General features: G+C 47.3%; 1 protein-coding gene across 1 annotated transcript in view; it reads left to right on the plus strand.

Moving 5' to 3' along the window:
• AMOTL1 (angiomotin like 1) overlaps window positions 1-27,652 on the plus strand; it is a 91,060-nt gene that overhangs the window by 41,505 nt on the left and 21,903 nt on the right. The window contains exons 4-6 of the mRNA XM_021679114.1: window positions 3,556-3,847; window positions 9,716-9,860; window positions 11,361-11,450. Of these exons, the coding sequence (XP_021534789.1) occupies window positions 3,556-3,847; window positions 9,716-9,860; window positions 11,361-11,450 (527 nt within the window). The remainder of the gene's footprint in view (window positions 1-3,555; window positions 3,848-9,715; window positions 9,861-11,360; window positions 11,451-27,652) is intronic.

Here is a 27,652-nt window from a genome sequence, read left to right on the forward strand (position 1 = left end):
GGAAAAGGTCACTCTCTGCACTGTTCTGAGGCTCGCTGAGGTCCTTGAGAAAGGAGCAGGACCTGCGCGGGGTACCTGCCCTGGTTTTTGTGAGCATTAAGTAAGTGGAATGTGGTGCCTCACAGATAGCAGGGACCCACGATAAGTGCTAGCTGAATGCTCGCTGGAGACAAGACACTGCCTGTGAAAGACAATAATGTGAAATGTAAGGAACAGTCCACAAGAAGAACTCAGAGGTAAATTTCCAGCCTCCGTGCTTCCCCTGAGGCTGCTCAAGCCTACAGAAGGGGTGGCGCTTTTGTGTTGGGGTGTAATTGTGGACACCTTACTGTGGTGTAGTTGCTCCTAGTGGGCCCCAGGAACCCAGGAGCAAAAGACCAAAGAGTGGTTGCCTTCCCTCCCTGCTCTCACCAGGATAGGGCAATAGTGAACCCTGTGGACTCTCGAATCAAAAAGCCTGGGTGTGGATCTCCTTTATGTTCCTGTTCTCTCTGTTCTATTTTGTAAGTTACCGTCCTGTGCTTTGTTTTTCTCATCTAAATGGGCTGATAATGAGACTGATTTTAGAAGGCAATTATAAAGGTTAAAATGAGATGCTGAATGCAAAAAGTGCTCAATAATTGTTAGCCGTAAGAGAAAAAATGTATTGGACTTATGCATGCCATGCTCGGTGCTAGGCTTTTCATTAGGGGCTGTGGGATTCAGATGACAATAGTAATGGTGATTATAGCTCACATTTGTCCAGTGCTTACTTTGTGCTGGCCTTTATACATATTATTAACCCCTTAAGTCCTTTAGCATTGAGCTAAGTAGTACATAGTCTCAGGAAGTCAAGACACGTGGTATCAAATTAGCTCTGTGACTTCACAGAAGGAAGTCAGGCTCACAAGTAGATAATTATAGCAAAGAATTCTACTTGCAGGTGTTTCGCAATGCATATTGGTTCCCATCCCATCTTTTTCCCTTTTCTTTGTATCCCCATTGCTTGGGATGTGGCCAATCAAGAGCATTATCTTTGGAAGCTGAAGATAGGTTGTTTCTGGTACGATCTCATGAGAAATTGTCCTGTTCTGTCCCAACACTCTAAGCCCAAATCTACCTGGTCCAGATCTTTGATCTCACCAACCCATTGGCAGAGTAGTGGAGCCAAGGAATAGAAGTTTGCTGTCCTACCTGCACATCATCCATTGTGCTGTTTATTCAATGTGTAACTCAGTTATTTATGAGGCCAGTGTTCTCTTTAGTAGAAGAGTTCCCATTTTGAAAAAGTAGTTCTTTTCTGTCCCCTAACCTTCGCAAACACCCTTTTCCTGCATTGCCACTCTGGTGACTAGTCCCCATCATGGATGACTTAGGCTGGCATTCAGGAATCACTTCCTTTTTGTTCTAGATCGGAAAAAGATGAGAAGATAAGCCCACCGTTGACCATAAGTGAGTCCCAAATCCCAGAGTTTAATGAATGTTAAAAGATAGAAGCCCCAACCCATAGTTGCCTGGGCCAAAGGGAGGCCCCATGCTTCAGACAGTAGGGATGCAGGGTCATCTGTGCCCACCTCAGCCCCAAGGAGACATGCTACATTTGTCCTTTGCCTTGGATAAAGTGTGAAGGGAATATTTGGGGCTGGGAATGGACATCTGCCTTTGAATGGAGGCCGTGTAAGGTGTGGTGTTTTGCCTCTTGCCAAGGCAACCTTTTTCCATGAAAAATACCCTGTAGGATTTAGCCAGCCTGTAGGAATGCACTTGCTCAATAACAGATCTGGGAGCCCACTAAGGAATCAAGAACCGAATTGAGCTCCACGGTTCTCCACTTGCCTCGGGGAACTTAGAACCTAGCTGTTTGAATGGGAAATGGAAGGGGCTTTCTGATTGAAGGCATAAGGAAATCTAGTTGGGAAATATCTTCCAAGCTGAGGTTGAGAGACCTGGTGTTCGTTACCATAGCAAGGCCTGTGGGAGGTCACGTTGTTAGGATCTGCTGGATTGCTTCTGAGGTCGTCTTTGAATGTCTGCATATCCATGTAGGGAGGCCTAAAGTGACCCCTGTCAAATTTCCTTCTAGAGTGCGACATGTAGCTGCCAGGAGGAATCCTGGCTACAAGAGATGCTTACAAAATGAGTGATACAGAGGCCGACAGGGTCCCAGAATATTCCAGCAAGTATACTTAAAAGGAAAATAGAAGGCCAGGCGGCCTCCTGGGCAAAGCAGGGGGACCTCTGAGAGCTTTGGCTACAGCTAGCCACGAGGAACGGGAGGCGACACAAGTAAGCATCAAAGACTGGAAGTACCAGTTAGCTGGATCTCCAGAGGACTCTGCCCTGTGATACAGAATGTGGGTGATTCAGGGGTGCTGATAATTCTTCGCACTCCAGTTCCCAGACTGAGACCTAAAAGGTTAGGGAGGTCAAGAAGTCCCAAGTCTGCAGAAGAAAGGCAGCTGTGGTTGGAGAACTAGCCACCATGACCGTCTTTGCTGCTTATACCTACAAGAGTTGTTGGTAGGAGCCCTTGGCGTAGGCTGGGAGAAAATATGATGATTCTTACGGAACAGGTAACAGAATAGTGAGGTGGGGGTTGTTGGGGAGTGGAACTCGAGATGGCAGCTCACGGTTTCAGATAGGGGAGCTAGAGCCCGGGCTTTGAACCATCTTTATAACGTGGCTAAGATCCCCAGACCTCCTCATCCCAGCAGATCAAAACAAAAGACTTGTCTCTTCCTAAAGACTTGCCCATTTCATTGGATGGTACCCCCTGTCCAAATGTAGGAGTGATTTCTAAATTTTCCTTCCCTTCTCTCTCGCTGTCCATGATCTATCCGGATGTATCCCAAATCCATCCCTAATTGCCCTTCTGCTACGGCCTCGTGAGACTCCCATCAGTTCTCACCGAGACCACAGCTCGGCCTCCCTGTGGGGCGCCCTGCGTCCCTTCCTGCCCCTGTGCATCTCATCTCCACACCACTCCGTGGGGCAGCTCCTCCAAGGCCAAGGGCTACACCCCGAGGGCAGGGTTGGCCTTGGCTTACAAAGGCCCTTGCCCATCGTTCTCTCTGGTCTTACCTTGTTCCGCTTTTGCTGGCCATGCTTCATATCCACAAGTCTGCCTGTGCTAAGTCCTGACTTAGGCCCCATACACTAGGCGATTCCCCTACCTGGAACACTCCTCTGCCTCCTCCTTGACCCCCTTGCCCCAGCCACTGGCTCCTTCTTGTCTGTCATTCAGACTTCAACTCAGGCACCCACGTCCCCTTCCCCTCTCAGAATGAACTAGCCACTTGGTCCCTCGCTGTCACATTACCTGGTTTTGTTGGATGGATCACCTGTGTCCGTCCCCGAGAACGTAAGCTTCGTGAGAGCAGGGCCCTGGCACCCCCCCCCCCCAGCCACCCCAACAGTGCTGATCCAGAGGGAGAACACATTACCTATCTGTGGGTGAGGGCCTGGACACGGAGACGTGCGCGGCGGCCTGTGGCAGCGATAGGCCGGCTCTTGCTGGGACTTTGTCCTCCCACTGCTTTCCTGGGGTCTGATGCCTGGTCTCCGCTTCCCTTGCAGCCGCCCCTGCCAGCTCCCTTTCCCGTCGACCATGCAGCAGCACAGCCCCATGTCCTCCCAGAACCCCCCGGTCAGCGGGCCGCTGCACTCCGTGTCCTTGCCACTTCCACTGCCCGTGACCCTGGCGGCTCCGCAGCCCCCGCCGGCCGCCTCGCCCAGCCAGCAGCTTGGGCCTGATGCCTTCGCCATCGTGGAGCGAGCCCAGCAGATGGTGGAGATCCTAACCGAGGAGAACCGGGTGCTTCACCAGGAACTTCAGGGTTACTATGACAATGCCGACAAGCTCCACAAGGTATGTGACTTCCCGAGGGAAGGAGAGGGAGAAGAAGGTTCTCTGGGAGGGTCAGAATTTTTTACCCGCTCATCAAGGGGGGGATGCCCTGACCCATGGGCCCACAGTGACCCCTTTTTATGCCAGGTGCCGTGCAAAGCTTTAGGGAGACAAATAAATAGGAGGAGCTTACAGTCCAAAAGAGGGAGCGTCCCCTGAGCTCATCCCTGCAGTGGAATGTCAGGCGGGTTGCAGGAGGTACAGGTACGGTGGGAGGGGGATGGCCTCAGAGTTCAGTAGTATCCCCCCGGGTGGACGGCGTGGAAGAGGGAACACCCAGAGGAACACAGAGGAATGGGTTGAGAGAGACAGGTCTGTCTTTACATCCAGGGTTCTCAGACAGGAGCCAGGTGATCGCCATGTGGGTTTCATTAGCTGGTCTCTGCAGAAAGCAGCATGGCCTCAAGACCGCGGGTAGAGTCCGAGCGACTGCCTGCCGTCCATCCTTCTGTTTGGCGTTTGTCAGGTGGGGAGATGCTGCTCGATTCCAGCCCGTGTTGTCATCACGGGAATATCCGAGTGTGCGGCAGCCTTCATGCTTAGGGCTTTATGCCGAGAGCCACAGTCAGTGGGAGAACTCCCAGCAAGATGAACTGTCGTAGGCAGTGATTTCACGATGCCCCACGTGTCAGCACCTGAAATGCTTCCGGTCGCACAGAAGAGGTGAGGGGGGCAGAGGCACTAGGCTGTTTGAGAGCAGGAGAGCCACAGGGCCCTAGAGTTTCCTTTCTGGAGACCTGGAGGCCTGCGTGGTGGGAGTGATCTTATAAGAGCCTAAGTACCTGGCTCTGTCCTGGACACTCGGGGGCTTTTATAAAGAGAAAAGGTAGGAATATAAACCCCTCCTGACTACAGGAGCATTGCCATTTGGTCCCAGGTGACAGTTAATGCTCCTGGCTGGCTGGCCCGCATAGCGTTCCTCTCTCAGGTGAGGCGTGGTCTTTTTGCTGGTCGGCGTTTCAGAGTAGTGAGTGTCTCTGATTTCCTGGCAGTACACAGCTGGGAGCAGTGGGTTTGATGGTGCAAATGTTCACAGGCAGAATCTGCCCCAGCACGTTCGTGCAGAGCTTCCACCGAAAGGGTCTGGAGCTCCCTGGAGTCAAGACCAGACTTGGCTAAGAGAGCTCTGGATGCCTTTCCTGGAGGGGAAAAAATGAGAGCCAGAGAGAAATGGGCTGCCTGAAGTTTGCGGCCTCACTCCCACCCTGGTCGGACCCCCGAAGCTGGGAAATAAGCTCACTGTCTCGTGGCCTTGGCTGTAAGTCACTGCTCAGGCCCAAGCTTGCCTCTGACACCTCTGGGGGCAGCTTCCTTCTAGAAGCAGTCTGCACATTGGGAAGGAGCTCCCCAGCCCCTCCTGGGAAAGAAGTCGTTCTTTCTTCTCCCTAATGAAGCCCTGTGGCAGACAGGTTCAGGAGTTATGCAGACCCACCTGAGGGCAGTTTGGTTCTGGGTCTTTCCACATGGATGTCTTTGAATGGTAACGTGGAAGGCACAGAAATTGGGAGGTCTTGTTATTCTTCATTGACTTGTTTTATTAACATACACTTTTTACTGACCTGTCACAAGCATCTCATTCTTGATTTCGGTGCACGTTTCTGTTTTGAAAAACCAAATCAGTCTCCCAGTGACTCAGCTTCCTGGCACAGGGGATGATTCTTAAACTTAGTGGCCAAAAGGATTTTGATGATTGAAAAAGGAAAAATCAAAAGCTGTTACCCTTCTGGAACTCAAAACTCCTTTAGTCCCTTGAATATTATAAATGGTTCTATGGTTATTCCATGTCATTAATCAGTCATATGTCCAACTGGAATTGTCAGTTCGAACACGCAGATTTTGATGGAGACTGCTGTGTTCATCACTAGTCCCCTAGCTGTTGTCAGCAACTAGGAGCGAGAGACACAAGGGCTGCCTGAAGGCTGTGACTTAACATTTCGAGGCTTGTGTCCCCGGGGTGGGCCTTGTCCCAAGTCATCCCTGCTCATGGGCAGCCCTGCTTGGCCGTCTGTCAGCAGGTCTGGGGAGAGGACTGTCGGATGAGGTGACAACCTCACTTCTCAGCAAGGATGACCCTGCTTTGGGTGGAGACACATACGGCGCCGAAGGATGGGGCCACCATGTGCCAGCAATAACATCCAATCCAGGATCCTCGCAGTGTTGGGAGCCGTCGCAGGATTCATTGTAAGGGCAACACCAGAAATAGATGAATTTTTAATGACAGGCCTTAGCCTATGCATCCTGTGCCAGGAACACAGCGGGAAAGAATGACTAAACGCGGAGCCTGCCCGAGCGTGGCCTAGTTAGGAAGACCCTGTTTCCAGAGAGGCACAAGGTGGTGATCATCACTGTTAGTGTCGGGATGATGGCTGAGGACCCCCAGAAAGAGTAGTTGTTTGTAGTTTTTCCTTTTGGCCACTTGTTTTGCTTCTCTTTCCTCCTGGTTTCCCTGAAACCTAATTAATGGACAGAGTTTGCAGCGGGACCAGACTGTGGGCTGTTGAGAGGGTTGGCCTCAGAAGCTGTCAGGGCCTCGGTGGGCATTTGAAGGGAAACAGCTAGGTATTTACGGTTCCCCCAGGCTTGCCTGAGTGAAGACCCTGGTCTTTTGTCAGCGCAACAGTGGTGGCTCTGATTGGGCCCTCTGTGGCTGGGACAGCAGGCCAGTCTTGGTCCTGTGGGTCTCTGGGCTGTGCGCGTGAAGGGGCTCAGGGAAGACACCAGTATCTAGAGCTTGGAGTGGCTGAGGTTTTCTCTTTCTCTGCTCCTAGTTCTGTTTCTGGGACAAGGAGTGCTTGTCTGTGGGATCACAGGGGCTGTGCAGCTTGGCCTGACATAGGCTGGAAGGGAAGGTGGGAGCTGTGGAGGCAGACCCAGTGCTGTCTTCATAGGATCCTACTGGGACTCTGAACTGGCCGGGGTGTTTTCATCTCAAAGCCAGCCTGGCCAGCCTGCCCCTGATCTTTAACAAACATCAGGGGGATTGGTGTTCTGGACATGGGGGATAAGTCGTTCTCATTCTGAAGGAGTGTGCAATCAAATCATAGAGCGTTAGACTGAAAATTCTGAAAATGATTCTAGGCCAAGTTCTCATGTCCCTGAAAGGAGATCATTCATTTTTTACTTGAATGCTTCCAGAGGAGAGAAGCTCCCTCCTACTGGGCCTACTTCTGGAAAACATAGCTCGGAAATTCTCTCTTCTTTTGAATCAAAATCTGCATCCCTTGGACTTGCTCCATTTAGTCATAGCTCTGTCCTCCCTAACACACTGAAGGGGACGAAGGTCTCCATCCTGACGACAGGAAACTGCCATTTCCCACAGGAAGTACCTTGTCCTGAACAGAGACCCTTGCCCTTTCTCACTGGGTAGCTACCAGCACGTAACCATATCCCGGTTCCCGATTGTTTTAGGATTTAAGATAGTAAACCATGCTGCCCCAGGGATCCTGCAGTTTCCTTTTATAAAGTGTGCAGAGGGAAGTTCTTCCAGCAAAGGAAAGAAGCCATGATCAGGTGCAGTTGATCAGTGCCTGAGTCTGTCTTTAGGAGTTACACGGTTAAAGATTCATTCATCAGCCTGTATTTGTGTCGGGGGCGGGGCGCAGTGTTAGGGCTATAAGGGCTGTTCCTGCGTTCACGGAGTTGACAGATCGGATCAGAGATGTAAAATACGTACGCAGGACAGAATTCCAGCCAGATGAAAGTACTGTGAAATCAGCTTGAGGAAAGTTCCCGTGTTTGGTGTCCTTGAGGAAGGCTCCCGGGTCGTCCTGGGCTTGAGGCAGGAGCACCAGTCTCCTGGGGGCTGTCTCAGCACCTCTGCTGGGCTTCCCTAGCACCAGGTGACGCCCCCTGGCCTGGAAGGGGCCTGTCCCCAAGGCATGCCCATCTGTCCGAAAACAAAGGCCACCTCTTATTGATGAAATTAGCATAGAAACCGTGATATGTTCTGGAGCCCTCTCTTTTGAAAACAAAATTATAAGGAAGGAACATGATTTGCAGGAGGGCTATGAACAGGAGTCAGGATGTGCTGGTCTCTCTGCTGCCACAGTACCAACAATTCGTATCTTTGAAAGAAACAGGTCTGTCAAAATGAGGGGACCAGGAAAGGATCAGCTCTGGTATTAGGAGGCCTTTGGGAAAATAACCTGGTACCGAGGGGAGCCTTGATGTTCAGCTCCACTCTGGTGGGCTGCCACTTTGCAGAAGCCCCCACACTGTCCAGCCTCTTCACTGGCCTCTTTCTAGGCGTGTCTTCCCAGCTCTGTTGTAACCCCTGGGGCGTTGACCACATTCTCTCTCCTTAAGTTTGTGGCACCCCCGGCTTCCTGTCTTATTCACTGACTCCTCTGTTGTACCTGTGGAGTCTTGACCCCCCCGCCCCCCGCCCCACTCCGAAAGTCCTTCCCTCGGGCCTAGCTCCCGCCCTCACGTCTTGCTCTCATCCCTGGACTACCTGTCATGTCAGAGACACGCACTTGATTTCGTGGCCCGGTGCTGTGGCTCCCGCCCTGTCTTCCGACTAGAACGCAAAGCCCCTTGATCTTTTCTGCTTGGCAAAGTCCTGTTCATCCTTTGAGACTTATTTTAAGTAGCATTTTCTCTGAAATCTTTTTTAAAGAAGCCTGTTCTTACCCCTGCAAAGTGACTTTGTCTCTTGGCTGTGAGAGCATCCAGAACCACCACACCCCTTATCACATGCATTGGAAAAGCACATGTGTCTGGGGGGAGGCCAACGCTAGACTGTGAGCGCCCCAAGACCAGAAATTATCTTACTTCTTTCTGTATCCTTGGCACCCAGATACATAGAAAATGTACGATAGATATCTGCTCTCTCGGGACATGTATTACTTATAGTTTCAGCAGGGTTTCAGCAGGGGCTTTCTGATCTGAGCGGTTGGGGTACAGGTAGTGGGTGCCTGGCTCCTGGTGACATAGCTCTCCTGCGGACAGACTGAAAACACGGTGCAGGCCTCTTGGTGCCCAGTGAGGGGCGCTAGTGCTCCAGCCCTCCCCACTTGGCCTCCAGTCCCAACTCAGAGCAGCCGTTCATCAAAGTTCCATCCCCCTTTGTTCTGCATTTATGCTATGCAGCAGTAAAATGGGAGTTGTTGAGATCTACATCAAACAACGTACTATTATAGGAGACTCCTGCTAGAACAGTTACAGCTACTTGTTACCGATTTAAATATGCCAGAGATTTTCACTTGACTTAGTGAAAAACGAAGGAAGGCCGATCTTCACCCCATATCTTTCAATTTCTTCATATAAAGAGGTTTCCTGTGGTGCATTTGTCTATAATTAGATACAAGTCTTTTGTCCTTATGTAGACAAGTTCATAGACAAAGGGGTAAAAGTGCTGCGTAACGATGCCTCTCCTCGTGTGGGTTTTACGTTCCTTGGGGGATGGGTAGGAGGGTCTCTGGAAGAGAACCGCACTTGGGTTCTAGCTGTGGTCCTTGAGTTTTTCTGTACAGTAATCTTTTTCCCTTTTCTAAAGTGAGAAGAATAATAATAGTTATAAATTGCCATACAAAATATAAGAGGTTGAAGTTATGTTTAAATTCACCCCTTCCTGGTAATTGTGCAGAGAGGTTTCCGCAAGGTGGCATCGGGCGGTGCAGGCAGACTTGAGAGGCTGCTGTTTACAGGATCCTAGTGTGGCCCTTGGAGGGAGAGGGGGTGCGTGGGATCGATGGCAGCATCTGTAGACGGTGCAGCCGGAGATGCAGAAGGAAGACACCGCCTTCACACGTGTCAGAGAATTCAGTCTAACGGAGGCACCAGTGGGCATGGCAGGAATCCCACTTTCATGCCGCTTCTTTCTTGCAGTTTGAAAAAGAACTTCAGAGAATTTCAGAAGCCTATGAGAGCCTGGTCAAGTCCACGACCAAGCGGGAATCACTGGACAAGGCAATGAGAAACAAACTGGAAGGCGAGATCCGAAGGCTTCACGATTTCAACAGAGACCTCCGAGGCACGTCCAGCCCCATCCGCATGCTCCCTGCCCTAGACTCCCATGGAGCTGGCGGCCTGCCTTCCGGGCCACACTGTGTCCAGTAATCTCGGGAAGTCCAACCACCTGGGGCAGGGGTGCTCAAAGAGCAGGATTGTTCTTTTCTCCTGTGTAGGTTGTGGGTGGCTGCCCTGGGCCCGAGAAGTGGCAGCCTCTATGCACGAGTCCATGAAAGTGAGGGAGTGTGTGTGCAGCTCCTTCCCTCCTTTATTTTGATTTTAATTTAATTTTATTTTAAGATTTTATTTATTTGACAGAGAGAGACACAGTGAGAGAGGGAACACAAGCAGGGGGAGTGGGAGAGGGAGAAGCAGGCCTCCAGCGGAGCAGGGAGCCTGATGCGGGGCTCGATCCCAGGACCCTTTGGCTCACCAAAGGCAGACGCTTAACGACTGAGCCAGCCAGGTGCCCCTCCTTTAAAAGTACTGAACGGTCTGTGTCAAATTGACTCCGTAAAGTAAAAATAAAAACATAACTTCAAAATTAAAAAAATAATAATAAAAGTACTTAGCAGTGATTTGTGACTATGCGAGGGAGAATGTTTGAAAAGACCAATGTTGGACGCCCAGCCCTTCCCACATCAGGCTGTCATTTGGTAGCATTCTTAGAAAGCTACCACTCAACACTTGCTAGATACAGTATAGAAGACAGACCCAGACAGCATCCTCTTGGAGGACAAAGAAAAAGCCCCCAGTTGTGAAAAGAGTAGATATATATAAACTCCCCGAAAGCTGGAAGCCAACTCCTGTAGAATGTTGGCACTCTCCAACACAGAATGACTTAACCCGTAACATTTTACTTGTTTTTAGTGAGCTAAGCCACTTTTCAGTTGCCTCGTTGGTGAAAATAATGTCCTGGTGGTCTCTAGTAGCTAGAGCCTGCCTTTCCCATTACCACAAATCCTTTTGTCTTGGGAATCACGGACATTCAATAAAGACTTACTAAACCGAATTACTGAATTGAATAAATGAAGATTTACCAAGTGGTTTGAGCAAACGTAGAACTCACTAGGTAGAATCTTCATCCATTTGGTCATTTTGACTTTTTTTTTTTTTAAATTTTGATTTTTAGTTCATTGTTTTTCTATTTTTTGCTTCCCAGCTACACTTGGCAGCACGGGCTAACCGTAGGGTTGGCGGTCGGGGGTAGACTAGGGCTGGGTCTGAGGCCAAGGACACTTAGCCCCTTTTCGAGGACTTCCAAACAGAGGTTCGCGGGCCTTGCAGGGGGCGATGCAGTTCTCAGAACCTGTGCTCGCTCAGCTGCCTCCCTCTGCTGACACCAGATTGCATGCAGCCACACAATGTGGCATCTGAAGACTTTTTCTTTGGGTATTTTGGAACCTATTGTCTCTCCCCAAGAGGGATCCAGTTTGGGGCTCCTGGCACCCATGACGTTTCTTGCTGGGATGGTGACTTCGATCTACATGCACTTCTTTGTGACCATGTCTTCTCTGTGCAGATCGCCTAGAGACGGCCAACAGGCAGCTGTCTAGCAGGGAATACGACGGGCACGAAGACAGAGCTGCAGAGGGGCTCTACGCTTCCCAGAGTGAGTCCCCACGTTTCTCTGTCCTCACATTGTTATTCTTAAAAACTGGGGGCCTGAGGAAGGAATCTTGTTCATTTTAAGTAGGTTTCTTTTTAATTTTTTATTGTTATGTTAATCACTACACATTACATCATTAGTTTTTGATGTAGTGTTCCGTGATTCATTGTTTGTGCATAACACCCAGTGCTCCATGCAGAACGTGCCCTCTTTAATACCCATCACCAGGCTAACCCATCCTCCCACCCCCCTCCCCTCTAGAACCCTCAGTTTCTTTCTCAGAGTCCATAGTCTCTCATGGTTCGTCTCCCCCTCCGATTTCCCCCCCTTCATTCTTCCCCTCCTGCTATCTTCTTCTTTTTTTTTTTTTTTTTAACATATATTGTATTATTTGTTTCAGAGATTCAGATCTGTGATTCAACAGTTTTAAGTAGGTTTCTAAGTAGGCTGTTTGCCTCTTGTGTGTTCAGGTAGCATAGAGGCTGTTGGGCCTCAGGAGGAGGTCCTCCTAGGTCTGCCAGACACAAAACCAAGGTTGGATTTCTATTATTTCAGCAATGTTTATTCTGTCCTTCTGACCTACTGTTTCTCTCTGTTTCTCTAGAATATCCTTCAAGAAATAGCAAGGTCACAGCCTTTCCCGGCACTCAATCCTTTAAATAAGGCACAACTCTTTTCCTCCACAGAGAGGGAAGGAGGCCCAGAGTGGGATCTGGTCCTCCTGGCATGTTTTTTGTGCTCCTTAGGGTGAGCGGCTCCTGGCTGCCCCTTGCAGCGTCAAGTCACCGAATGGTCCCATCGTGCATCTCCATGTGTGGCGCTTGTTTCCAGAAGTCACTGAGCCCACGGCAGCCCAGAATAAAATGATCAGTGGCACCCTGGGCCTCTAGATTTATTGGGAGAATATTTTATGCTTTTTACCAGAGGCAAATGATAGAAACAAATGGGTTTTGAGAAACCATCCATCAGGGTTTGAATCTCTGCAAATCCATTCATTGTATGTTACAAATGTAAAAATCCAACCCTTTTTTTTTTTTTTTTTTGGAAGCTGTTTAGAAAATTGGATTTATTTCTGTTTTATAATTCTCAACAACACTGTGAATCAAGTGCTCACAAACTCCGGAGAGTTGGTTCCAACAACAGAAAGTCATGTGTTCACATCCCTTGTACGATGGTGGTATTCTGATGCTTGGCCCCTGACTACAGCCTTACATTCTCAAGGCTGGGAAACAATTGGTTCAATTTTCTGATTTCCAGTACTGCTTGGTTGGGTTCAAGCTCCTTTGTTTCCCCCAAATTTATTCGTGGTAGCACTCAGTTATTAGTCTCAGTTTTAGGTTTTAAATTCTGTTTCGGCAAATGGACACTAATACGGTCAAGGGATTTTGCCGCAGAATCTTTGGATGTCTTGCAGTAGGTGACTTGGCCTTTGTTCCAGATTTACATAAACAGCTGTGTCAGCATCTTGAATGATTCACTTTCCTAACAAATTTTATCTCTTCTTATGGGTGCAATCGACCCACCGTCTCATCCGAGCTTTCATTCAAAAGAGGAGTCATCTGTACTCTTGGTCTTTAGGATTTTAACACCTGGCTTTTGGATGCCCATGTGCCTGGGTAAGAGGAGGTGTTTTGGCAGTTACATCAGCAATGTCACCCGGCTGGGACTCTGCCTCTTGTCGGGGGATATTATTTTGTCACTTAGCTCAGGTCAGAATGGAAAAGCCAATTAGTTTCATCTGAGAGGCATCACTCCATCCTCCCAGCCCAGACTATGCTGATGGAGTGATAAGGTTTGGGGTTGTGTGAGTTGAGAAATGTTCCTGAAAACGTTAACCTTCTGGCTGAAAGCTAACACATCAATAATGCTGGCAAAGAGGGCCTTCCAGCTTTACAGGGAATGATTTGTTCTGTGCAAACATGCTTCGCTGTTTTCCAAAGGCATAAACAAGACAGTCCAGAGGCATTTTTCAACTGCTTACAGGTATCTCAGGGTCGATGTGTAATGTAATTGAATCTAGGCAGGGCGTTTGAAGCAGGTTTGCTACCAGTGATAGTTAACAAATTTTTCAGTACCTAGTCTTTACAGGACATTTGTGCCTTTATCACAACTTTGTAATTATTTGCATTAGCTTTTCCTCTCCTGGTGTGGCAAGAGATGGACTTGAGATGTTATTTCAAATTTGCAGATAGGTTTTCTTCTTAGTGAATTGTAAGAGCTCTTTGTATATTAAAGAAATTAGCATATCCTCTACTGTATATTGCAGATATTTTCCTCAGTTGTTTTTTAATCTTTGATTACAGTATTCTTTATGTTATAGGGGATGTTTTTTAAGTAACCATATTTATGCCTTCCAGGCTTTATATCATGCTTAGAAATGCTTATTACTCTCCAAGATTATAAAACTATTCACCTATGTTTTCTTCAAATGTGTTTATGATTTCACTGTTTTCAAGGCTTATATTTTAGAAGCTAGTTTGGGAGGCACAGTAGAAGAGAAACTCAGGAGGGACTAAGCTGGAGGTATGGAGACTAATTAACAGAGATTTTGGTATCTAGACAAGAGAGGTAGAAATCCTGAAGTAAGACAGAAGTAGTGGTGGAGAGTAGGGGACAGAGAAGTATGACAAAATTAGTAGGACTCAGTGACCAGTTGAATAATGGCAGTGAGAGAGCCCGAGAAAGGGGTGTGACTGAGCAACTGGATGCATGGTCACCCTTTACCAATAAAAAGCAGGAAAAGCAGGCTGGGATTAGATAATGAGTAAAGGTTTGAGCGTGTTGGGTCATCTCACGCTGCGACCCATAGCTGAGTGAGGTAATAGTCGGTGCAGATATACCCAGAAGGCTGGTGATGGGCAGGGCCCTCTGTCAGGCTTTAGCATGTGGGCATAGAACGGCAGACATGAATTACCACCTCTCTTCATAGTTATTAATGTGTTCCATTATCTGTGTATTCTTTTAGAAATTCTGTAATTAGAATAGTTTTTAAATGCTTGGTAATCATAATTATAAACGTCGCACTCAAAAGGAGCCATCCTTTTCAAGTGGATCTTTTGAGATTCTAGCCCTTGGGTCAGAGAAGTGACTTCTCTGGATAACAACAAGCCAAGGAGCTAAGGCTAAGTTGTGAAGCCCCCGACAGACACCTTGGCCGATGGAGAAGTTGGAGGGAAGGGGAAAGTAGAGACGGGCCTGATTGACTTTTTGCTAGGTGTTTGTGTTGAATCTAGGAGTCCAGGGCCAAGAAGACCCATGGAACTCTTGCAGTACAGGTGGTCAGTAGGACTTCTGTAAAGCTCTCTCAGGTAATGGAGGGAGAAGCTCCTTCCTGGCCTGATCAGTAAATATCTCTGTTGCCCAGGGTAGTTTGCCTTTGAAGACTCAACTCTCTGCTCTGAAGTTGGTGCCTGATGAAGACCTTGGTAGACTCTGGGGGTGGTTACTACTTAGCTCTGCAGATTGAAATGAACATTGAACACAGTGATTGTTGTGTCTGAAATTTGTCATGAAATTTGTCTGTATTAAAAATCGCACTGGGGGCACCTGGGTGGCTCAGTCGGTTAAGTGTCTGCTTTCAGCTCCGGTTGTGATCCCAGGGTCCTGGGATGGAGCCCTGCATCTGGTTCCCCACTCAGTGTGGAGCCTGCTTCTCCCTCTGACCACTGCCCCTCCCCCCGCTTATGCGCACACGCTCTCTCTCTCAAATAAATAAATAAAACCTTAAAAAAAATAAAAATCATGCTGAATTAAGTGCTTAGGAGTTTGATGACTGAGGAATTTTTTTTTCTCTCTATCACCTCTCGGTGTTGCATCACTCACTTAAGAGGAATTCAGTTTTATTTGTTTGTTTTCTGGGTTTGTTTGTTTATTGTTCTGAATATTTTTGCAACCAAATTGCTCCTGAAAAACGGGGCATGGAGCCAATCCCTGTTTTGTCTGTCTATGTGAAACTGGGGCTCCTTTGTCCTTTAACTTCTTTAACTTACTGAGATCCCTGGTTTTCCCATGCATTTGTCACTCACGCACATGCGCTTGTGAGCATGCTCACGCACACATACGCATGGAGCAGAGGTGGGCCACTGTCCACTAAAGGCAGCACCCCGGGAATGTCTATCGTCATTCTTAACTCTGTCTTCTCAGGAGGTACAACCGTTTATCTGTTTCTTTCTGAAAACTGATAACTCTGCAGAATTCGCATGACATTAGGCCAGAAAGACAAAAATGAAATATATTAGATGCAGGGAAACTAGACTGGTAGAGATGATCTTATTATGTTCTTGGATTGAATGGGAGCTGATTAGCTGTGGCATATGTGTGTTGTTCCAGGATAAAACCAGCCATGTTCCACGGTTTGCAAGAACTTGTCTCCAGCCCTTTGGGGTTCTTTAGGCCCTCCAGGTTTAGCATATTTGGTTAAACTTAAGTCTGTTTAAGTTAGATTCTGGCTGTTAAATGGTGTCCCTCTCTTAAAAAAAAAAAGTGTTTTGGACATTCAGTTATTTGTCTAAGTTATTGAGCAATGGGTGTAAATAAGTCAGAACCATATGGATTTGATTTCTCTTGTAATTCTCAGTGGGTTTGGAAATTAACACAGAAACATGTCTGTGACCAACTTATTTTAAAGATTACAGTGATTTGCCATTTTCCATGTGTCTTGTAATCATCCTTTTACTCTTGAATCCTCTTTGAGGTACTTTGATTTTCCGTCTCTTGTAGAATATAAAAGAGACTAATATAATTTCCTGTAAGACCCTTCCTCTGGTGTTTGTGGTTCCGGAAAGGGCTTTTGTGAAACACAAAACAGAAGTTACAATGATATAAACATTGGTTCCGTTGACCCACATAGAGCACAAGGAGATTGTTCTGAATCCTCATTGGGTTTCATTGCATCATGTGGTGGGTTTCCATCAGGCTTCATTAGGAAGGATAGGTGAGATATTGTCACGTATGGGTGCCCTGGTTTACCTCTCCTCGGGGCCTGCCCATGCTTGCAGCTTCTCCTGACTTGGAGAGGAGCCCACTGTAGCGCTTACTCCAATTGCATTCCGTATGGGTGTGACTTATTTGCGTGGATCCCCTCCTCAAGGTGGGAGAAAGGTAGACATTTTTTACCGATATTGCACAGTGCCCATCCCCAAGCCCTTGAACCTTCTTATGTACTTGGCACTCAATAAATGTGTATTGAGGGAGTGAATAAAAGTGGAAAAATCCTTGTAACAATAGGCTGGAAATTCTCCTGCAGCATTGGTATCAAAATGTACTCTTTCACTCAGTATCTCCCAGTCATATTTAGAGATAACCTGTGTCATCTTCAGTTACTTTAAGACATTAGGCAAATTAATAAAAGAACTGTCAGAATAGAAGCAACTTAAAAATGCTCAGGGGGCACCAGGGTGGCTCAGTCAGTTGTGTGTGAGACGCTTGGTTTTGGCCCAGGTGGTGATGTCAAGGTTGTGAAGATCGAGCCTTGCATCAGGCTCCACACTCAGTGGGGAGTCTGCTTGAGATTCTCCTTCTTCACCTCTCCCTCTGCTCTTCTCCCTGCTCCTGCATGCATGCTCTCTCTCTTAAATAAATAAATAAAATCTTTAAAAAAAATGCTCAAATTCCCTTTTTGCCTTCATCCATCCTTTTTTTTTTTTTTTTAAGTAGGAAGATATCAAAGTAAGGGAAATCTTTTACTAGTAAGGACAGTGTATTTAATAGTATTTTTCCTGAAAGTTGGTATTAATAGAGTTGACTTTGGTTCCCTTGACTCCTTCTCTTTTACTCCGCTGTGGTTGTGTTGGAGATGAGAGTTGGCCTTGGAATATGAAGGTTTTTGTAGCAACCGGCCAGATGCTCACACTGACCAATCCATAGACCATTTCAGACACCACAGATGAGTGCCTGGGCAAAGGAAAGGACCATGAAGCCTGCCAAGGCAGTATCATTTAAGTCAAGAAAATTTTCTTGCCCTAAGTTAACTGATTTTCATTAAAGATGACCCCTAAGTTTAATAGGACTGTGCAGTCCTAAATATCAAAGGTTTTATAGGCACAGGCTCAAGCAAATAATCTCCGATCAGTTGCTACATCTTCTAAATCCTGGTCTCTCACCAATGTACTCAGTGATGTGAAGATAGATGCTTCATCTCCCTGTACCTCCTTTTCTTCTAAAGAAATGGAATAAATCTGATTCAACCAACAGGCCTCTGAGGGATAACCAGAGATAGGAAAGGCAAAGACTTGATCAAATGCATTTATTCTGCAATATTTCTTCCTGCCTCCTTGCATCCTTCCTCCATCTGCTTCAGCACTCATCTTCTCTGGCAGGACCTACCAGTTTGCGTGGTGGGGAAATGGGCCGTGTTCCCAAAGAATGCCTACATAGCTCACCGAGCCTTGCTGAACTTGGAAAACGGAGCATGTGCGTGCTTCAGCCACTTGATCAACCTTGACAGGCCATGCTGAGAAACTTCAAACCTACACAATAACCAGAGTGCATCCAGACTGTGGGGCATCTGTTTGGGTTCATTCAAATGTCCCCAAGTGTGAAAATTAACATCATTCAATATAGGCTGATTTTCTGTGGTTCAGGAACAAGAGCTGATTGAAGAACTGCCTCTTGATCATGTGTTGACACTGGTCTCTAACAACTGAACATGGGTTATGATCTTCACATGGTTGGTTTTAAACCTGTTGCTTGGCATTCGGGTGAAGGGATTGAAAAAGCAAATGTCTGTGACTTTATTAGGATTCCCATTTTCTTGGACTAAGACCTGGATAGATGGATGGATGGATGGATGGATGGATGGATGGATGGATGGAGCACAAAATGAAAAACATGCTGAAGTCTTTTTGCATTTCATGTGCCGTCAGGAAACCCTACTTTCCCTGACCGTTCAGAACCAGGAAATCCAGGATTCCAGGTCTCAGCTCACATTAAATGGCAATTGCTAGAGAAGTCTTCCTTTTATATCGTCCCCCGACACCGGGTACTTTTCCCCTTGTAAAGGCTCATCACAGTTGTACATAAATAACTGTTTGGATGGCATGTTCTATCTTCCCTTATTATACCATGAGGCTTAGGGCCCCATCTGTCCTCCTCACCATTGCAGCCCCAGGTCTTTGTATTTCCAGAACCTGGTACAGTGCCTGGCCCTTGGAGTCACTTAATAAATATTTATTGGATATTGAATACAATGATGATGGTTGTCATTTAACCAAACAGTTATTGGCTGTCTACTCTGAGCTAGCTGAGTTTTAGGCCACAGGTCAGCAAACTCTTTCTATAAAGGGCCAGATGGTAAATAATTTTAGGCTTGGGGGCCGTTCCTACTCCACTCTGTCCCTCTAGCCTGAAAGCTGCCATAGATGCTCCATAAGCAACTGGGCGTGGCTGAGTTCCAGTGAAACTTGAATGACAGAATCAGGCTGTGGGATTTGGTCTGGAGGCCCTCGCGTGCTGACCTCTGTACCACGTACCAGTCATGGAAGGAGAGAAAAAGCAGGAACCTCAGAAGGAGGATGGAAAAGAAAGAACTCTTGAAGTCGTCCCTGTATCTTATTTTGTGAATTGCCCTAATTTATGAACCAAGATGTAATTATCATTGTCTTTCCTGGGAGTCCTCTTTTACTTCATCCCTAATCGAGGGAGTATGATTGTCGTCATTTTAGATAAACTGAGACACGTAGAAATGCAGTCACCAGACTTAGCTCCCAGCGAGGATCCAGAATTTGCTCATGAGGGAGATAGGGCCTTGCAGGATCAGCTTGTGGTGAATGGTGGGGAACCATCTGGATAGTGGGGTCTTAGTGCCAGAAATTCCTGCCCTAGTCAGCCTTCTGTGAAGTGAGGTCTGCAGATCTTGGAGAGGACCTTGACGGTCACAAGTGTGGTCACCAGCAATGCATACGTGCTCTGAACCGGAGCTCATTTAAAAGGTTGCCACTGTGAGCGACAGTGTCGACAGAGGCTGTTGAGCTGATGGTTGAAAGTTTATCCTCAGGTGGAGCTGCACTTTGCTCCCTTGGGTCTGTCCTTCAGGTCGTGGTTCAGGCCAGCCTGGCTGTGGTCATCGATGAACAGTCAACAGCGGCCAACATTAATTGAGCACTTACTATGCGCCAAGCACTCTGCTAGCCTCTCTAGATACATGGTGTCTTTTAGTCCTTCAGACAACCTATGAGGTCGGTATTACAGGTATTTTACAGACAAGGACCCTGAGGCACAGGAAGGCCAAGTAACTTGTCCATGGTCATACAAGGTGGCGAGTGGAGCAGACAGGTTTTGAGCCCAGGTCATTCTGAGTCTGGAGCCCAAACTCGTACTGAGCTGGTGTGGGGAGGCTCTTCTTGTGTACCCGGGGGTGGAGAGAGGTTGTAATGGAAGCGAAACCGCAGCCAAGAATGATCCAGTGGTTTCCCCAAGGCCCCATAGGTGTTTAATGGCTAAACCGCGACCAGAATTTGAACTTCCTTTTTCTTACTTTTTTTTCTTCCCCGTGTCCAAAGGTCATCTCTTTTGATGAAAGATTTCACATTTTTATCTCAAGAAGAATCTGGGATAGTAGGGTGGGTGTAAATAATTCCTTCCTAGAAGTGTTATTTGGTTGCAAATTATTTGACTTAATAATAATAATGTCTTTGGGTCTTCTCAAGTGACTTCTAACTACTGGAATTAATATTCTGTGCTTCCGACTTCTACATCTATCTTTGAACCCTGGCCAGTTGTAACAGAAGGCCTTGTTGGATAATCCAGTATCTCTTCAAATACAAAAACAAAAAATTGTTGAGACCAGAATAGAGCTCAGAATCTAAAAAAAAATGTTTTCTCAAAATATCTATGGAATTAAACTTTTTGTTCTTGAGATGATGAAAAATAAAAAATAAGCAGAATACAATGAGTAATTCTGTGGTGCGGTTCCTTTACAATTCATTTTTGAAACTGTTTTTGGTTCACGAATTGTGGTGAGAGCATACAGCTGGATCTTAATGGAATCAGAGAACTTTGAGGGGACAAAGTGTTTGTTTTAAGTCCAGAAAATTTGGTCTTAGACCATTAAAAATAAGCTTGTATCTGTTACTAATTTTCTTTTTGCTTACAAGCACTGTGGTTTGGTAGAAAGAAGAGAAAGAAAAGGATCAGTTCAAAGCAAGTTACAAAAATGACAGTGGGAGGGAGGTGTTGCAGAAGTTGAAGGAGACAGAAAATGTAACTGCAGACCACACATTTCTTTGTCCTCGATCAGTCCTAGAAGGAACCACTTGCTTCCCCAGGTCAAACAGCTTCCCCAGCGTAAACGTCGGTCTGGGCCAGGTGCTGGTGTTAAACCTTATCCGCCATCCAAAGGGCCCATTTGAAAGTCATGGCTTTCTCTATATACATATTCTTTTTTTGTTTGTTTGTTTTATATAGTGTGTACCTATATAGATATATAATAAAAGTTAGGCATTTCAGGTGTATGGTGTGAAGCAATGTAGCAACATCACTCTCCACGTCTTCACATCCCTGCTCTCTGTATCATGCCCAGGTCTTATGGTGGTTTTCTACACCGGGAACCACACGGTCTACTAGGTCATACCTGGAAATGGAAGCATCTGTGGTTCATCTTTTTATGTTAAGAAAAGACAAAAATAGAAAAACGGTGAGCCGTTCTCCGATGGTTATAGAAAATTCAGTTCAGAATCGATTCACGAATATGTGTGCCGTCAAAACCAAATGCCCTCTACCTCATATATTTATGTGGCACTATTCATTGCCTAATTTGTTATTTTGCTGTCAGCAGTGAGAGAGAAGTAGCAGTACATTTTTATTTCAAGTAAAAAAATAATAATAAAGTGGAAGGTTGAGCCGTACCTTTGGAGGCTAAGTGGATGCATGGGTGTCTACTCAGTCAAGCAAGTTAGCAAGCTGCGGAGGTCATAAATTGGGTAGGTTAAAAAAAACCCAACCCCTGTGAATTATACTTGAATGTGTAAGTACAGTTTCCAGCACTAAAATGCAACATGAAGACCAAATTAGAGAAAATTATATTTTAAGAGATTATATTATATTCAAGGGAACTATATTTATGGAAAATTATATTGAGGAGAACTACTGGTATTCAAATATTTCTACCACATCATAGCTAAGGCAGCTTACTTTTGGTGCTACAATCGATAACTTATATAAAATATAAGTTATGTGTTTTGTTATATAACAAAAATATAAGTATGTTAAGACCAAAATGTATTATTTTCATTCATTAGATGAATAGAATATTTTCTGGTTAGGTTTTTTAGGTTTCTAGTGATAAGGACCTGAAGCTATCGCTTTTTTAAATTTTTTTAAAAGACTTTTATTTATTTATTTGAGAGAGAGAGCACGAGCGGGGTGAGGGGCAGAGGGAGAAGCAGACTCCCCGATGAGCGGGGAGCCCGATGCAAGGCTCGATCCCAGGACTCCGGGATCATGACCTAGCCAAAGGCAGACACTTAACCGACTAAGCCACCCAGGCGCGCCTGAAACTATCATTTTCAAGTTTTATTTTAAAGACCGGGTTAGAATTTGATCATGTGTCAGTTGCTACTTATCTTCCTCAATAAGCTGTTGCCTAAACCTGCCATAGCTCTTCCCCTGTGAAACACTTCTGTTGTCTTAGATTCTTAACATCCTACAAAGGTAGTATGAAGTACTCTCAGTAGGAAGATTCAGACAGGCGGACATGGGCATATTACGTGGCATATTACAAGGCAGAAGATGGTAAGGACTCACTGGACGACTTCCCCCACCTGCCGCCGCCTCAACAAAGTGTGTGAGTTCAGGCTCTCCCGTGCAGGAGAAATCTGTTTTATCGAAGGAATCAGAAAAGCTTCACGCAGCGAGTAACCTTCAGTGTGGGCCTTGAAAACTGATTCCTATTTTAGAGTCATCTTGCTGCCATAGTACTGTGTAAAAGGGACACTCTATTTTCCTTTTAAATTGAAAGGAAATTCTAAATTTAAGCTGAAAAGATTTCTGGTTGAGACCGGGCAGGGGGGTGGTGGTGTGCTTTCTTCTGAACCCCTCCTTCCTACTCAGCCGCCCCCTCACATCCCTTCTTTCCCCTCCCCTTCTCTCTCTGCCAAGGCTCTGCAGAACGGTTGGGTTTGAACTCCTGTTCTTAATTTCCCTCACTGAGAATTCATTTACAGCAGTTCACTCTCTGAGCCGTGTGGAACAAGCCCCCACTGGAGTGTTCCCGTGTTTGTGAATAGGCCTGCTTAGCCGCCCCCTCACAACCTCTGTCTCCAGTCGCCTGGTGAAACCATGGCAACCTGCTCTTGCATCCTTGACCCTTTCCTGAAATCACAAGTTGCCTTACCTGAGAAGCCGGAGCAGCCAGTTTTTAAAAGACAGCGAAAAGCCAAACGAGCGGCGTATGGGGTCGGCCTTGTAGTATATTACTTTTTCGTGTCTGAGTTAATTAGTGTGGCTTTTAAAGGTAGATCATCTTTCCTCTTTTACATCAAATAAGCCTCGTGTCAGTAGCTCACTTTTCTCTAATGTAAACAATGCCCTGTTTGGATTATATTTGGGGGGGTCTCTTTCTGGGTTCATCGGTGAGTGGGTGGGGGCAGTTTTCAACAATGTGCTCCAGCGTAAGAATATCTTTGAGGCAGGGTGAACCTGAATAACTTGCAGATAATGAACTACATGAGATCCCTTCTATTGTCTCTGTAGTCACACAAGCTCAGAAACAAAAGGAATTTCTCTTAGTGTCAACGGGACTTCCAAAAGGATCTGACTCTTCACTTACCTCATAGCTTGTGGCTGGCCCTTGGAATGGAGTCCTGCCCAACATCCGTCCAGTGTTATAAGATACGGTGCCAGGGAGCTCAGAGCCGAAGCATCCCTGAGGGAAAAGAGACAGGAGAAGAAATTTTAGGGAGAGAAGATGGCAGATAATTATTTGGACAACTTTTCACAAGAGGGAGTCTATTTCATTAGCAGCGCAGAGAAGGTTCTGGTTACCAGAACTGATAGCGTAAGTGTTGGTCAGCGTCCTCCTGAGGTGTTACCAAACTGCCAAGCCCTTTCTTGGTGGAGAAGGGAGTAGATGTATAAAGAAAGAAGAGTGTCTTAGTGATCTTTCATTATGAGAAGAAAAATCTGCCTGAGCTAGCTTAAGCCCAGAGAAGAGGACTGTTTCCTGAGAACATAAGGGTGTGAGGGAGTCCCTAGGCTGGGAGTGCAGGCAGGCCTCGAGAGGTCTAGGGGCCCGGGCTAGCATGTCTGTGAGAATCAACTCATAGTTTGTGTTTAGGGGTCTGTGTCTGTCTGGATGGCTGTTTTCCTCCCTCCTTGTAATACAACATGGACTCTCATCCACCCTTCTATGTCCACCTGCTTGATTCTTCATTGTCTACAGTATGGCTTTCTCTGCTTCTCCAAAGCACATGCTAGAATACGGCTGCCAGCCGAGGAGCTAGGTTACCTGTCCGTGTCAGCATCACACCTCTCCCTGGCTCCCACTTGCACGTTCCCAGACGAGAGACTCTGACTGGCCTCGCTTGGGCACATGGCCCCTCAGGTTGGACCCCCTCAAATGGGAAGTGCTGGGCAGGGGCAGATGAGGGGGACTTTGTAGTACACTCACGGCTACTTGTCACATTAGCCCCATGGGTGGAGGACTGTGGTAATGGCTCTTTTTTTTTTTTTTTAAGATTTTATTTATTTGATACAGACACAGCCAGAGAGGGAACACAAGCAGGAGGAGTGGGGGAGGGAGAAGCAGGCTTCCCGCTGAGCAGGGAGCCCGATGCAGGACTCGATCCCAGGACCCTGGGATCATGACCTGAGCCGAAGGCAGACGCTTAACGACTGAGCCACCCAGGTGCCCCTTATTTATTTATTTGACAGAGAGAGAGACAGCGAGAGAGGGAACACAAGCAGGGGGAGTGGGGGAGGGAGAAGCAGGCTTCCCGCGGAGCAGGGAGCCCGATGCGGGGCTCGATCCCAGGACCCTGGGATCATGACCTGAGCCGAAGGCAGACACTTAACGACTGAGCCACCCAGGCGCCCAGTAATGGCTCTTCTAAATTGAGTGTTAGCCAACTCCGTGGAAGTTGTCTGCTCCGTGGAGATCCAGTCAGGAAGCACTTGCCTCATGCAGGCCGTCTCCCACCGGTGCTGGACGTGGGGCCTCTGCTGGGGTACATGGAGGGCCTGGCCACTGTCAGTCCGTCTCCTCTGACTCCCACAGTCTACGGCCTGTTCTCTGGTAACGTCCTTTACATTCTCTTTGCTCAGAGCAGCCCAGAGACTGGACTCCTAAAATCAGTCTCAGCGGTCAGAACGAGACTTCTAGCCATTGGCGTTTCAGAGGAGGTGTGTTGGATTGTGCCTGCCTCCTCTTCCCTTAACTCTGTCACCCTCACTCCCTCTTGCCACATCCAAGGCAGAGAGAACATTCCTTGAGAAGTGCTGAGGAAATAACCGTGCAGAACCAGGTGCCAAAATGGGCTAGCTGGGCATTGCTATGTGAGCATATGGGATTCGGAACTTGAACAGAGTTTGCCTGGTCTGTGTTTATGTCTATACACATATGTAGAACCACAATCCAGGAGAGATCTAAATCCCCAAAGAACCAGCCAGTTAATGGGTTAAACCTTGGTTCTGGCTGAAAGGAGAGAAGAGGGAAAAGAAGACCTATCTTTTACCTTCCACGCATTCCAGTAAATTCGTCAGCCCTTGGTCAAGCTGGCAGCTGGACTCCCCATCCCTTCAGTTACATGGGGCTCAGGGAAAAACTCCTCAAAAACCCATTATCTCAGGAACAACCTAGAAATTGATACTTAACTTGAGAAGAGCCCGGTCACAACTTTGCTCCCTCAAGAACTCCAGCCATAAGTTGGAGCACTGCATTAAAAACTAGCAGTATGGGGCCCCGTCACCCCCTGGCGTGACCCCACACACGGCCTCCGTCCCGGGGATTCCTCAACAGAGGCGGCTAGGGCCCACCATCCCGTGGTTCAGCCAGCAGTCAGGCTTGGTGCTCAGAGCATACATGCAGAAACCGTTTCCACAGACTGGCCACTCTGGACCCTCTGAGAAGGTAAGATGGAAAGGGAGCATCCTTGAATTACCAGGCCAGTTCTCTTTCCACCCACTCTTGCTCTTTCCTCAGGAAACAGACTACTGTCTGACCTGCACGAGGGTCAGAGCTCACTTCGTTTCGGTTTTCTCAGTGGTCACACGGAGTCATTATGAGGTTCTGTTATAAGGCTCAAGACACGGTGCCCGAGACAAGGTAGGCCCCCAGTAATATGTCCGCTCTTGCTGTTCTCTGCTGAGGTATTTTACTCCTGGTCACTCTAAACCTCCCATCAGTCATGCAGAGCAGATCTCGTGAGCTCCGTCTGAGGAGATGGAGTCCGGCACATCTCACGTGCCCACGGCGAACCGCTGTATGAAGGTGCCAGAAGCAAGCCAGGTCGGCCTGGCTACAAAGCCGTGCCGCCGCTGTGGTTTCCAGAGTCAACAGTGTATGAGCAGACGTCCTCTGTGTAAATGGGACTGGAGCCATCGGCTACACAACCCCCTGCTCCACGCAGTTCAGGGTAATTCATATCCACTGAGTAAACAGACCATTCTGGGCAAGAGTTCTCTTGTGTCAACTTGCCTGTTCTAGGAATTCTCAGTATATACGTTGGAGCCCAACCAAAAATTCAACATGAGGCTGGTCTCTCTTGAGCTGTGCCAAGGGGCTTAGCTAATAATAAGCTGAAGGGACCTTCTTATGCCGTGATTTTACGCCTGCGACTCTCCTGGGCAGTTCCCAAGAGATGCCCTTTAAGAATGGCTCTGACATACCTCGATCCTGTGTCTCTGGGGCCACAGCCCCCTGTCCACAGGCTCACCGCCCTGACGGCCGCCCCCCTCACACGCTGGCCTCAATTAGATGTCCTCTCTCTGTTCTCACAGCACCTGCGCAAGCATGGTGGAGCGACTTGTCACACTGCCTCTGCGTGTGTCCTTGCTCTCTTCCTGCCCAACTGAGAGCCGAACGCCACGACCTACTCATCTTGCAGCCCCAGAATTGATCATGCTTTTAGGAACGCCAACAAGAACCACCGCATTATCATAGTTGACATTACCTGGGCACTTCCCACATGCATCTTTCAAGTAGGGACTGTTGTGATCCTCACTTTAAAGGCAAGGAAGCTGAAGCACGAAGAGGCTCGTTTGCTTCCAGAGTCCCGGAACTGTAAGAGGTGGCGCTGGACATGAAGCCAGGCAATTTGCTTCTAGAACCGCGCTTTTCACAATACTGTCTAATGCCTCCATGTAGTAGATGCTTCGTTAATTAATATTCGTACATGGATACACATGTGGATGTGATTGCTGTGTCTGGAGAAACATGATATGGCTTGTGGCATGCTTAAACCTCTGCAGTAATGAGCATGCCCGAGCTCTCATTCACTTTCTGCTTCTCTCATTCTGCGGTTCTGCGCCCCGCCTGCTTGCACAGGGGAAGCACACGGCACCGCACTCAGGAACGTGAGTCAGAGAGGTCCAGAGGCACATTCTGGCTCTGCACTGACTGAGCCCTCCCACTTCTGTGCGTGTGTGACTTAACCCCAGGGTCATTTTCCTCGGCGGGAAAGTGGAAATAATAGTGTGCCTACCTCACCCAGTAAACAGAAGAAAGGGAGTAATTAAAAGGAATAAAGACACCATTCGTGGAACATGGTACTCGCTCGACAAACATAAGCAGGTTTTGTTACTGTTGCTACTGTCGTGAACATTATTTTTACAACTTTGCCATGGAGAACACTACTTCCTGTCAGTGGACGCGAAGTTCTGAGCCAATGCGAGTGATACTAAGTGATGTTGCTGCAGCCTGAAGTCCAAGGCCATTTCCAAACTCATAACAGAGATGTTTCCACCCATGAATTTCAGAGGACGGCATCCATGTCTTTGCCCCATGGTGTACACCTGTGAGGTCCAGGGAGCCTGAGCATAGGAGGGAACCGGGGGCATCCGTGGTCAGTCCCAGCCATCTGATGAGTGGTGGCTTCAGGGGCAGAGGGGACAGCTGTGTAACAGAGGATGTCAGGAAATACCTAGCAGCTAACAAGAACTACCATGTGTTGTACAGTTGGCAGTGAACTTGGCACAGTAGAGAGTCATCCATTCGTTCAACAGTATTGAGCCAGGCACTGTTCTAGGCTCAGGGAATCAATAATGACCAAAAC

This window comes from Neomonachus schauinslandi, chromosome 11, assembly GCF_002201575.2.
Source record: "Neomonachus schauinslandi chromosome 11, ASM220157v2, whole genome shotgun sequence".
Lineage (NCBI taxonomy): Eukaryota > Metazoa > Chordata > Mammalia > Carnivora > Phocidae > Neomonachus > Neomonachus schauinslandi.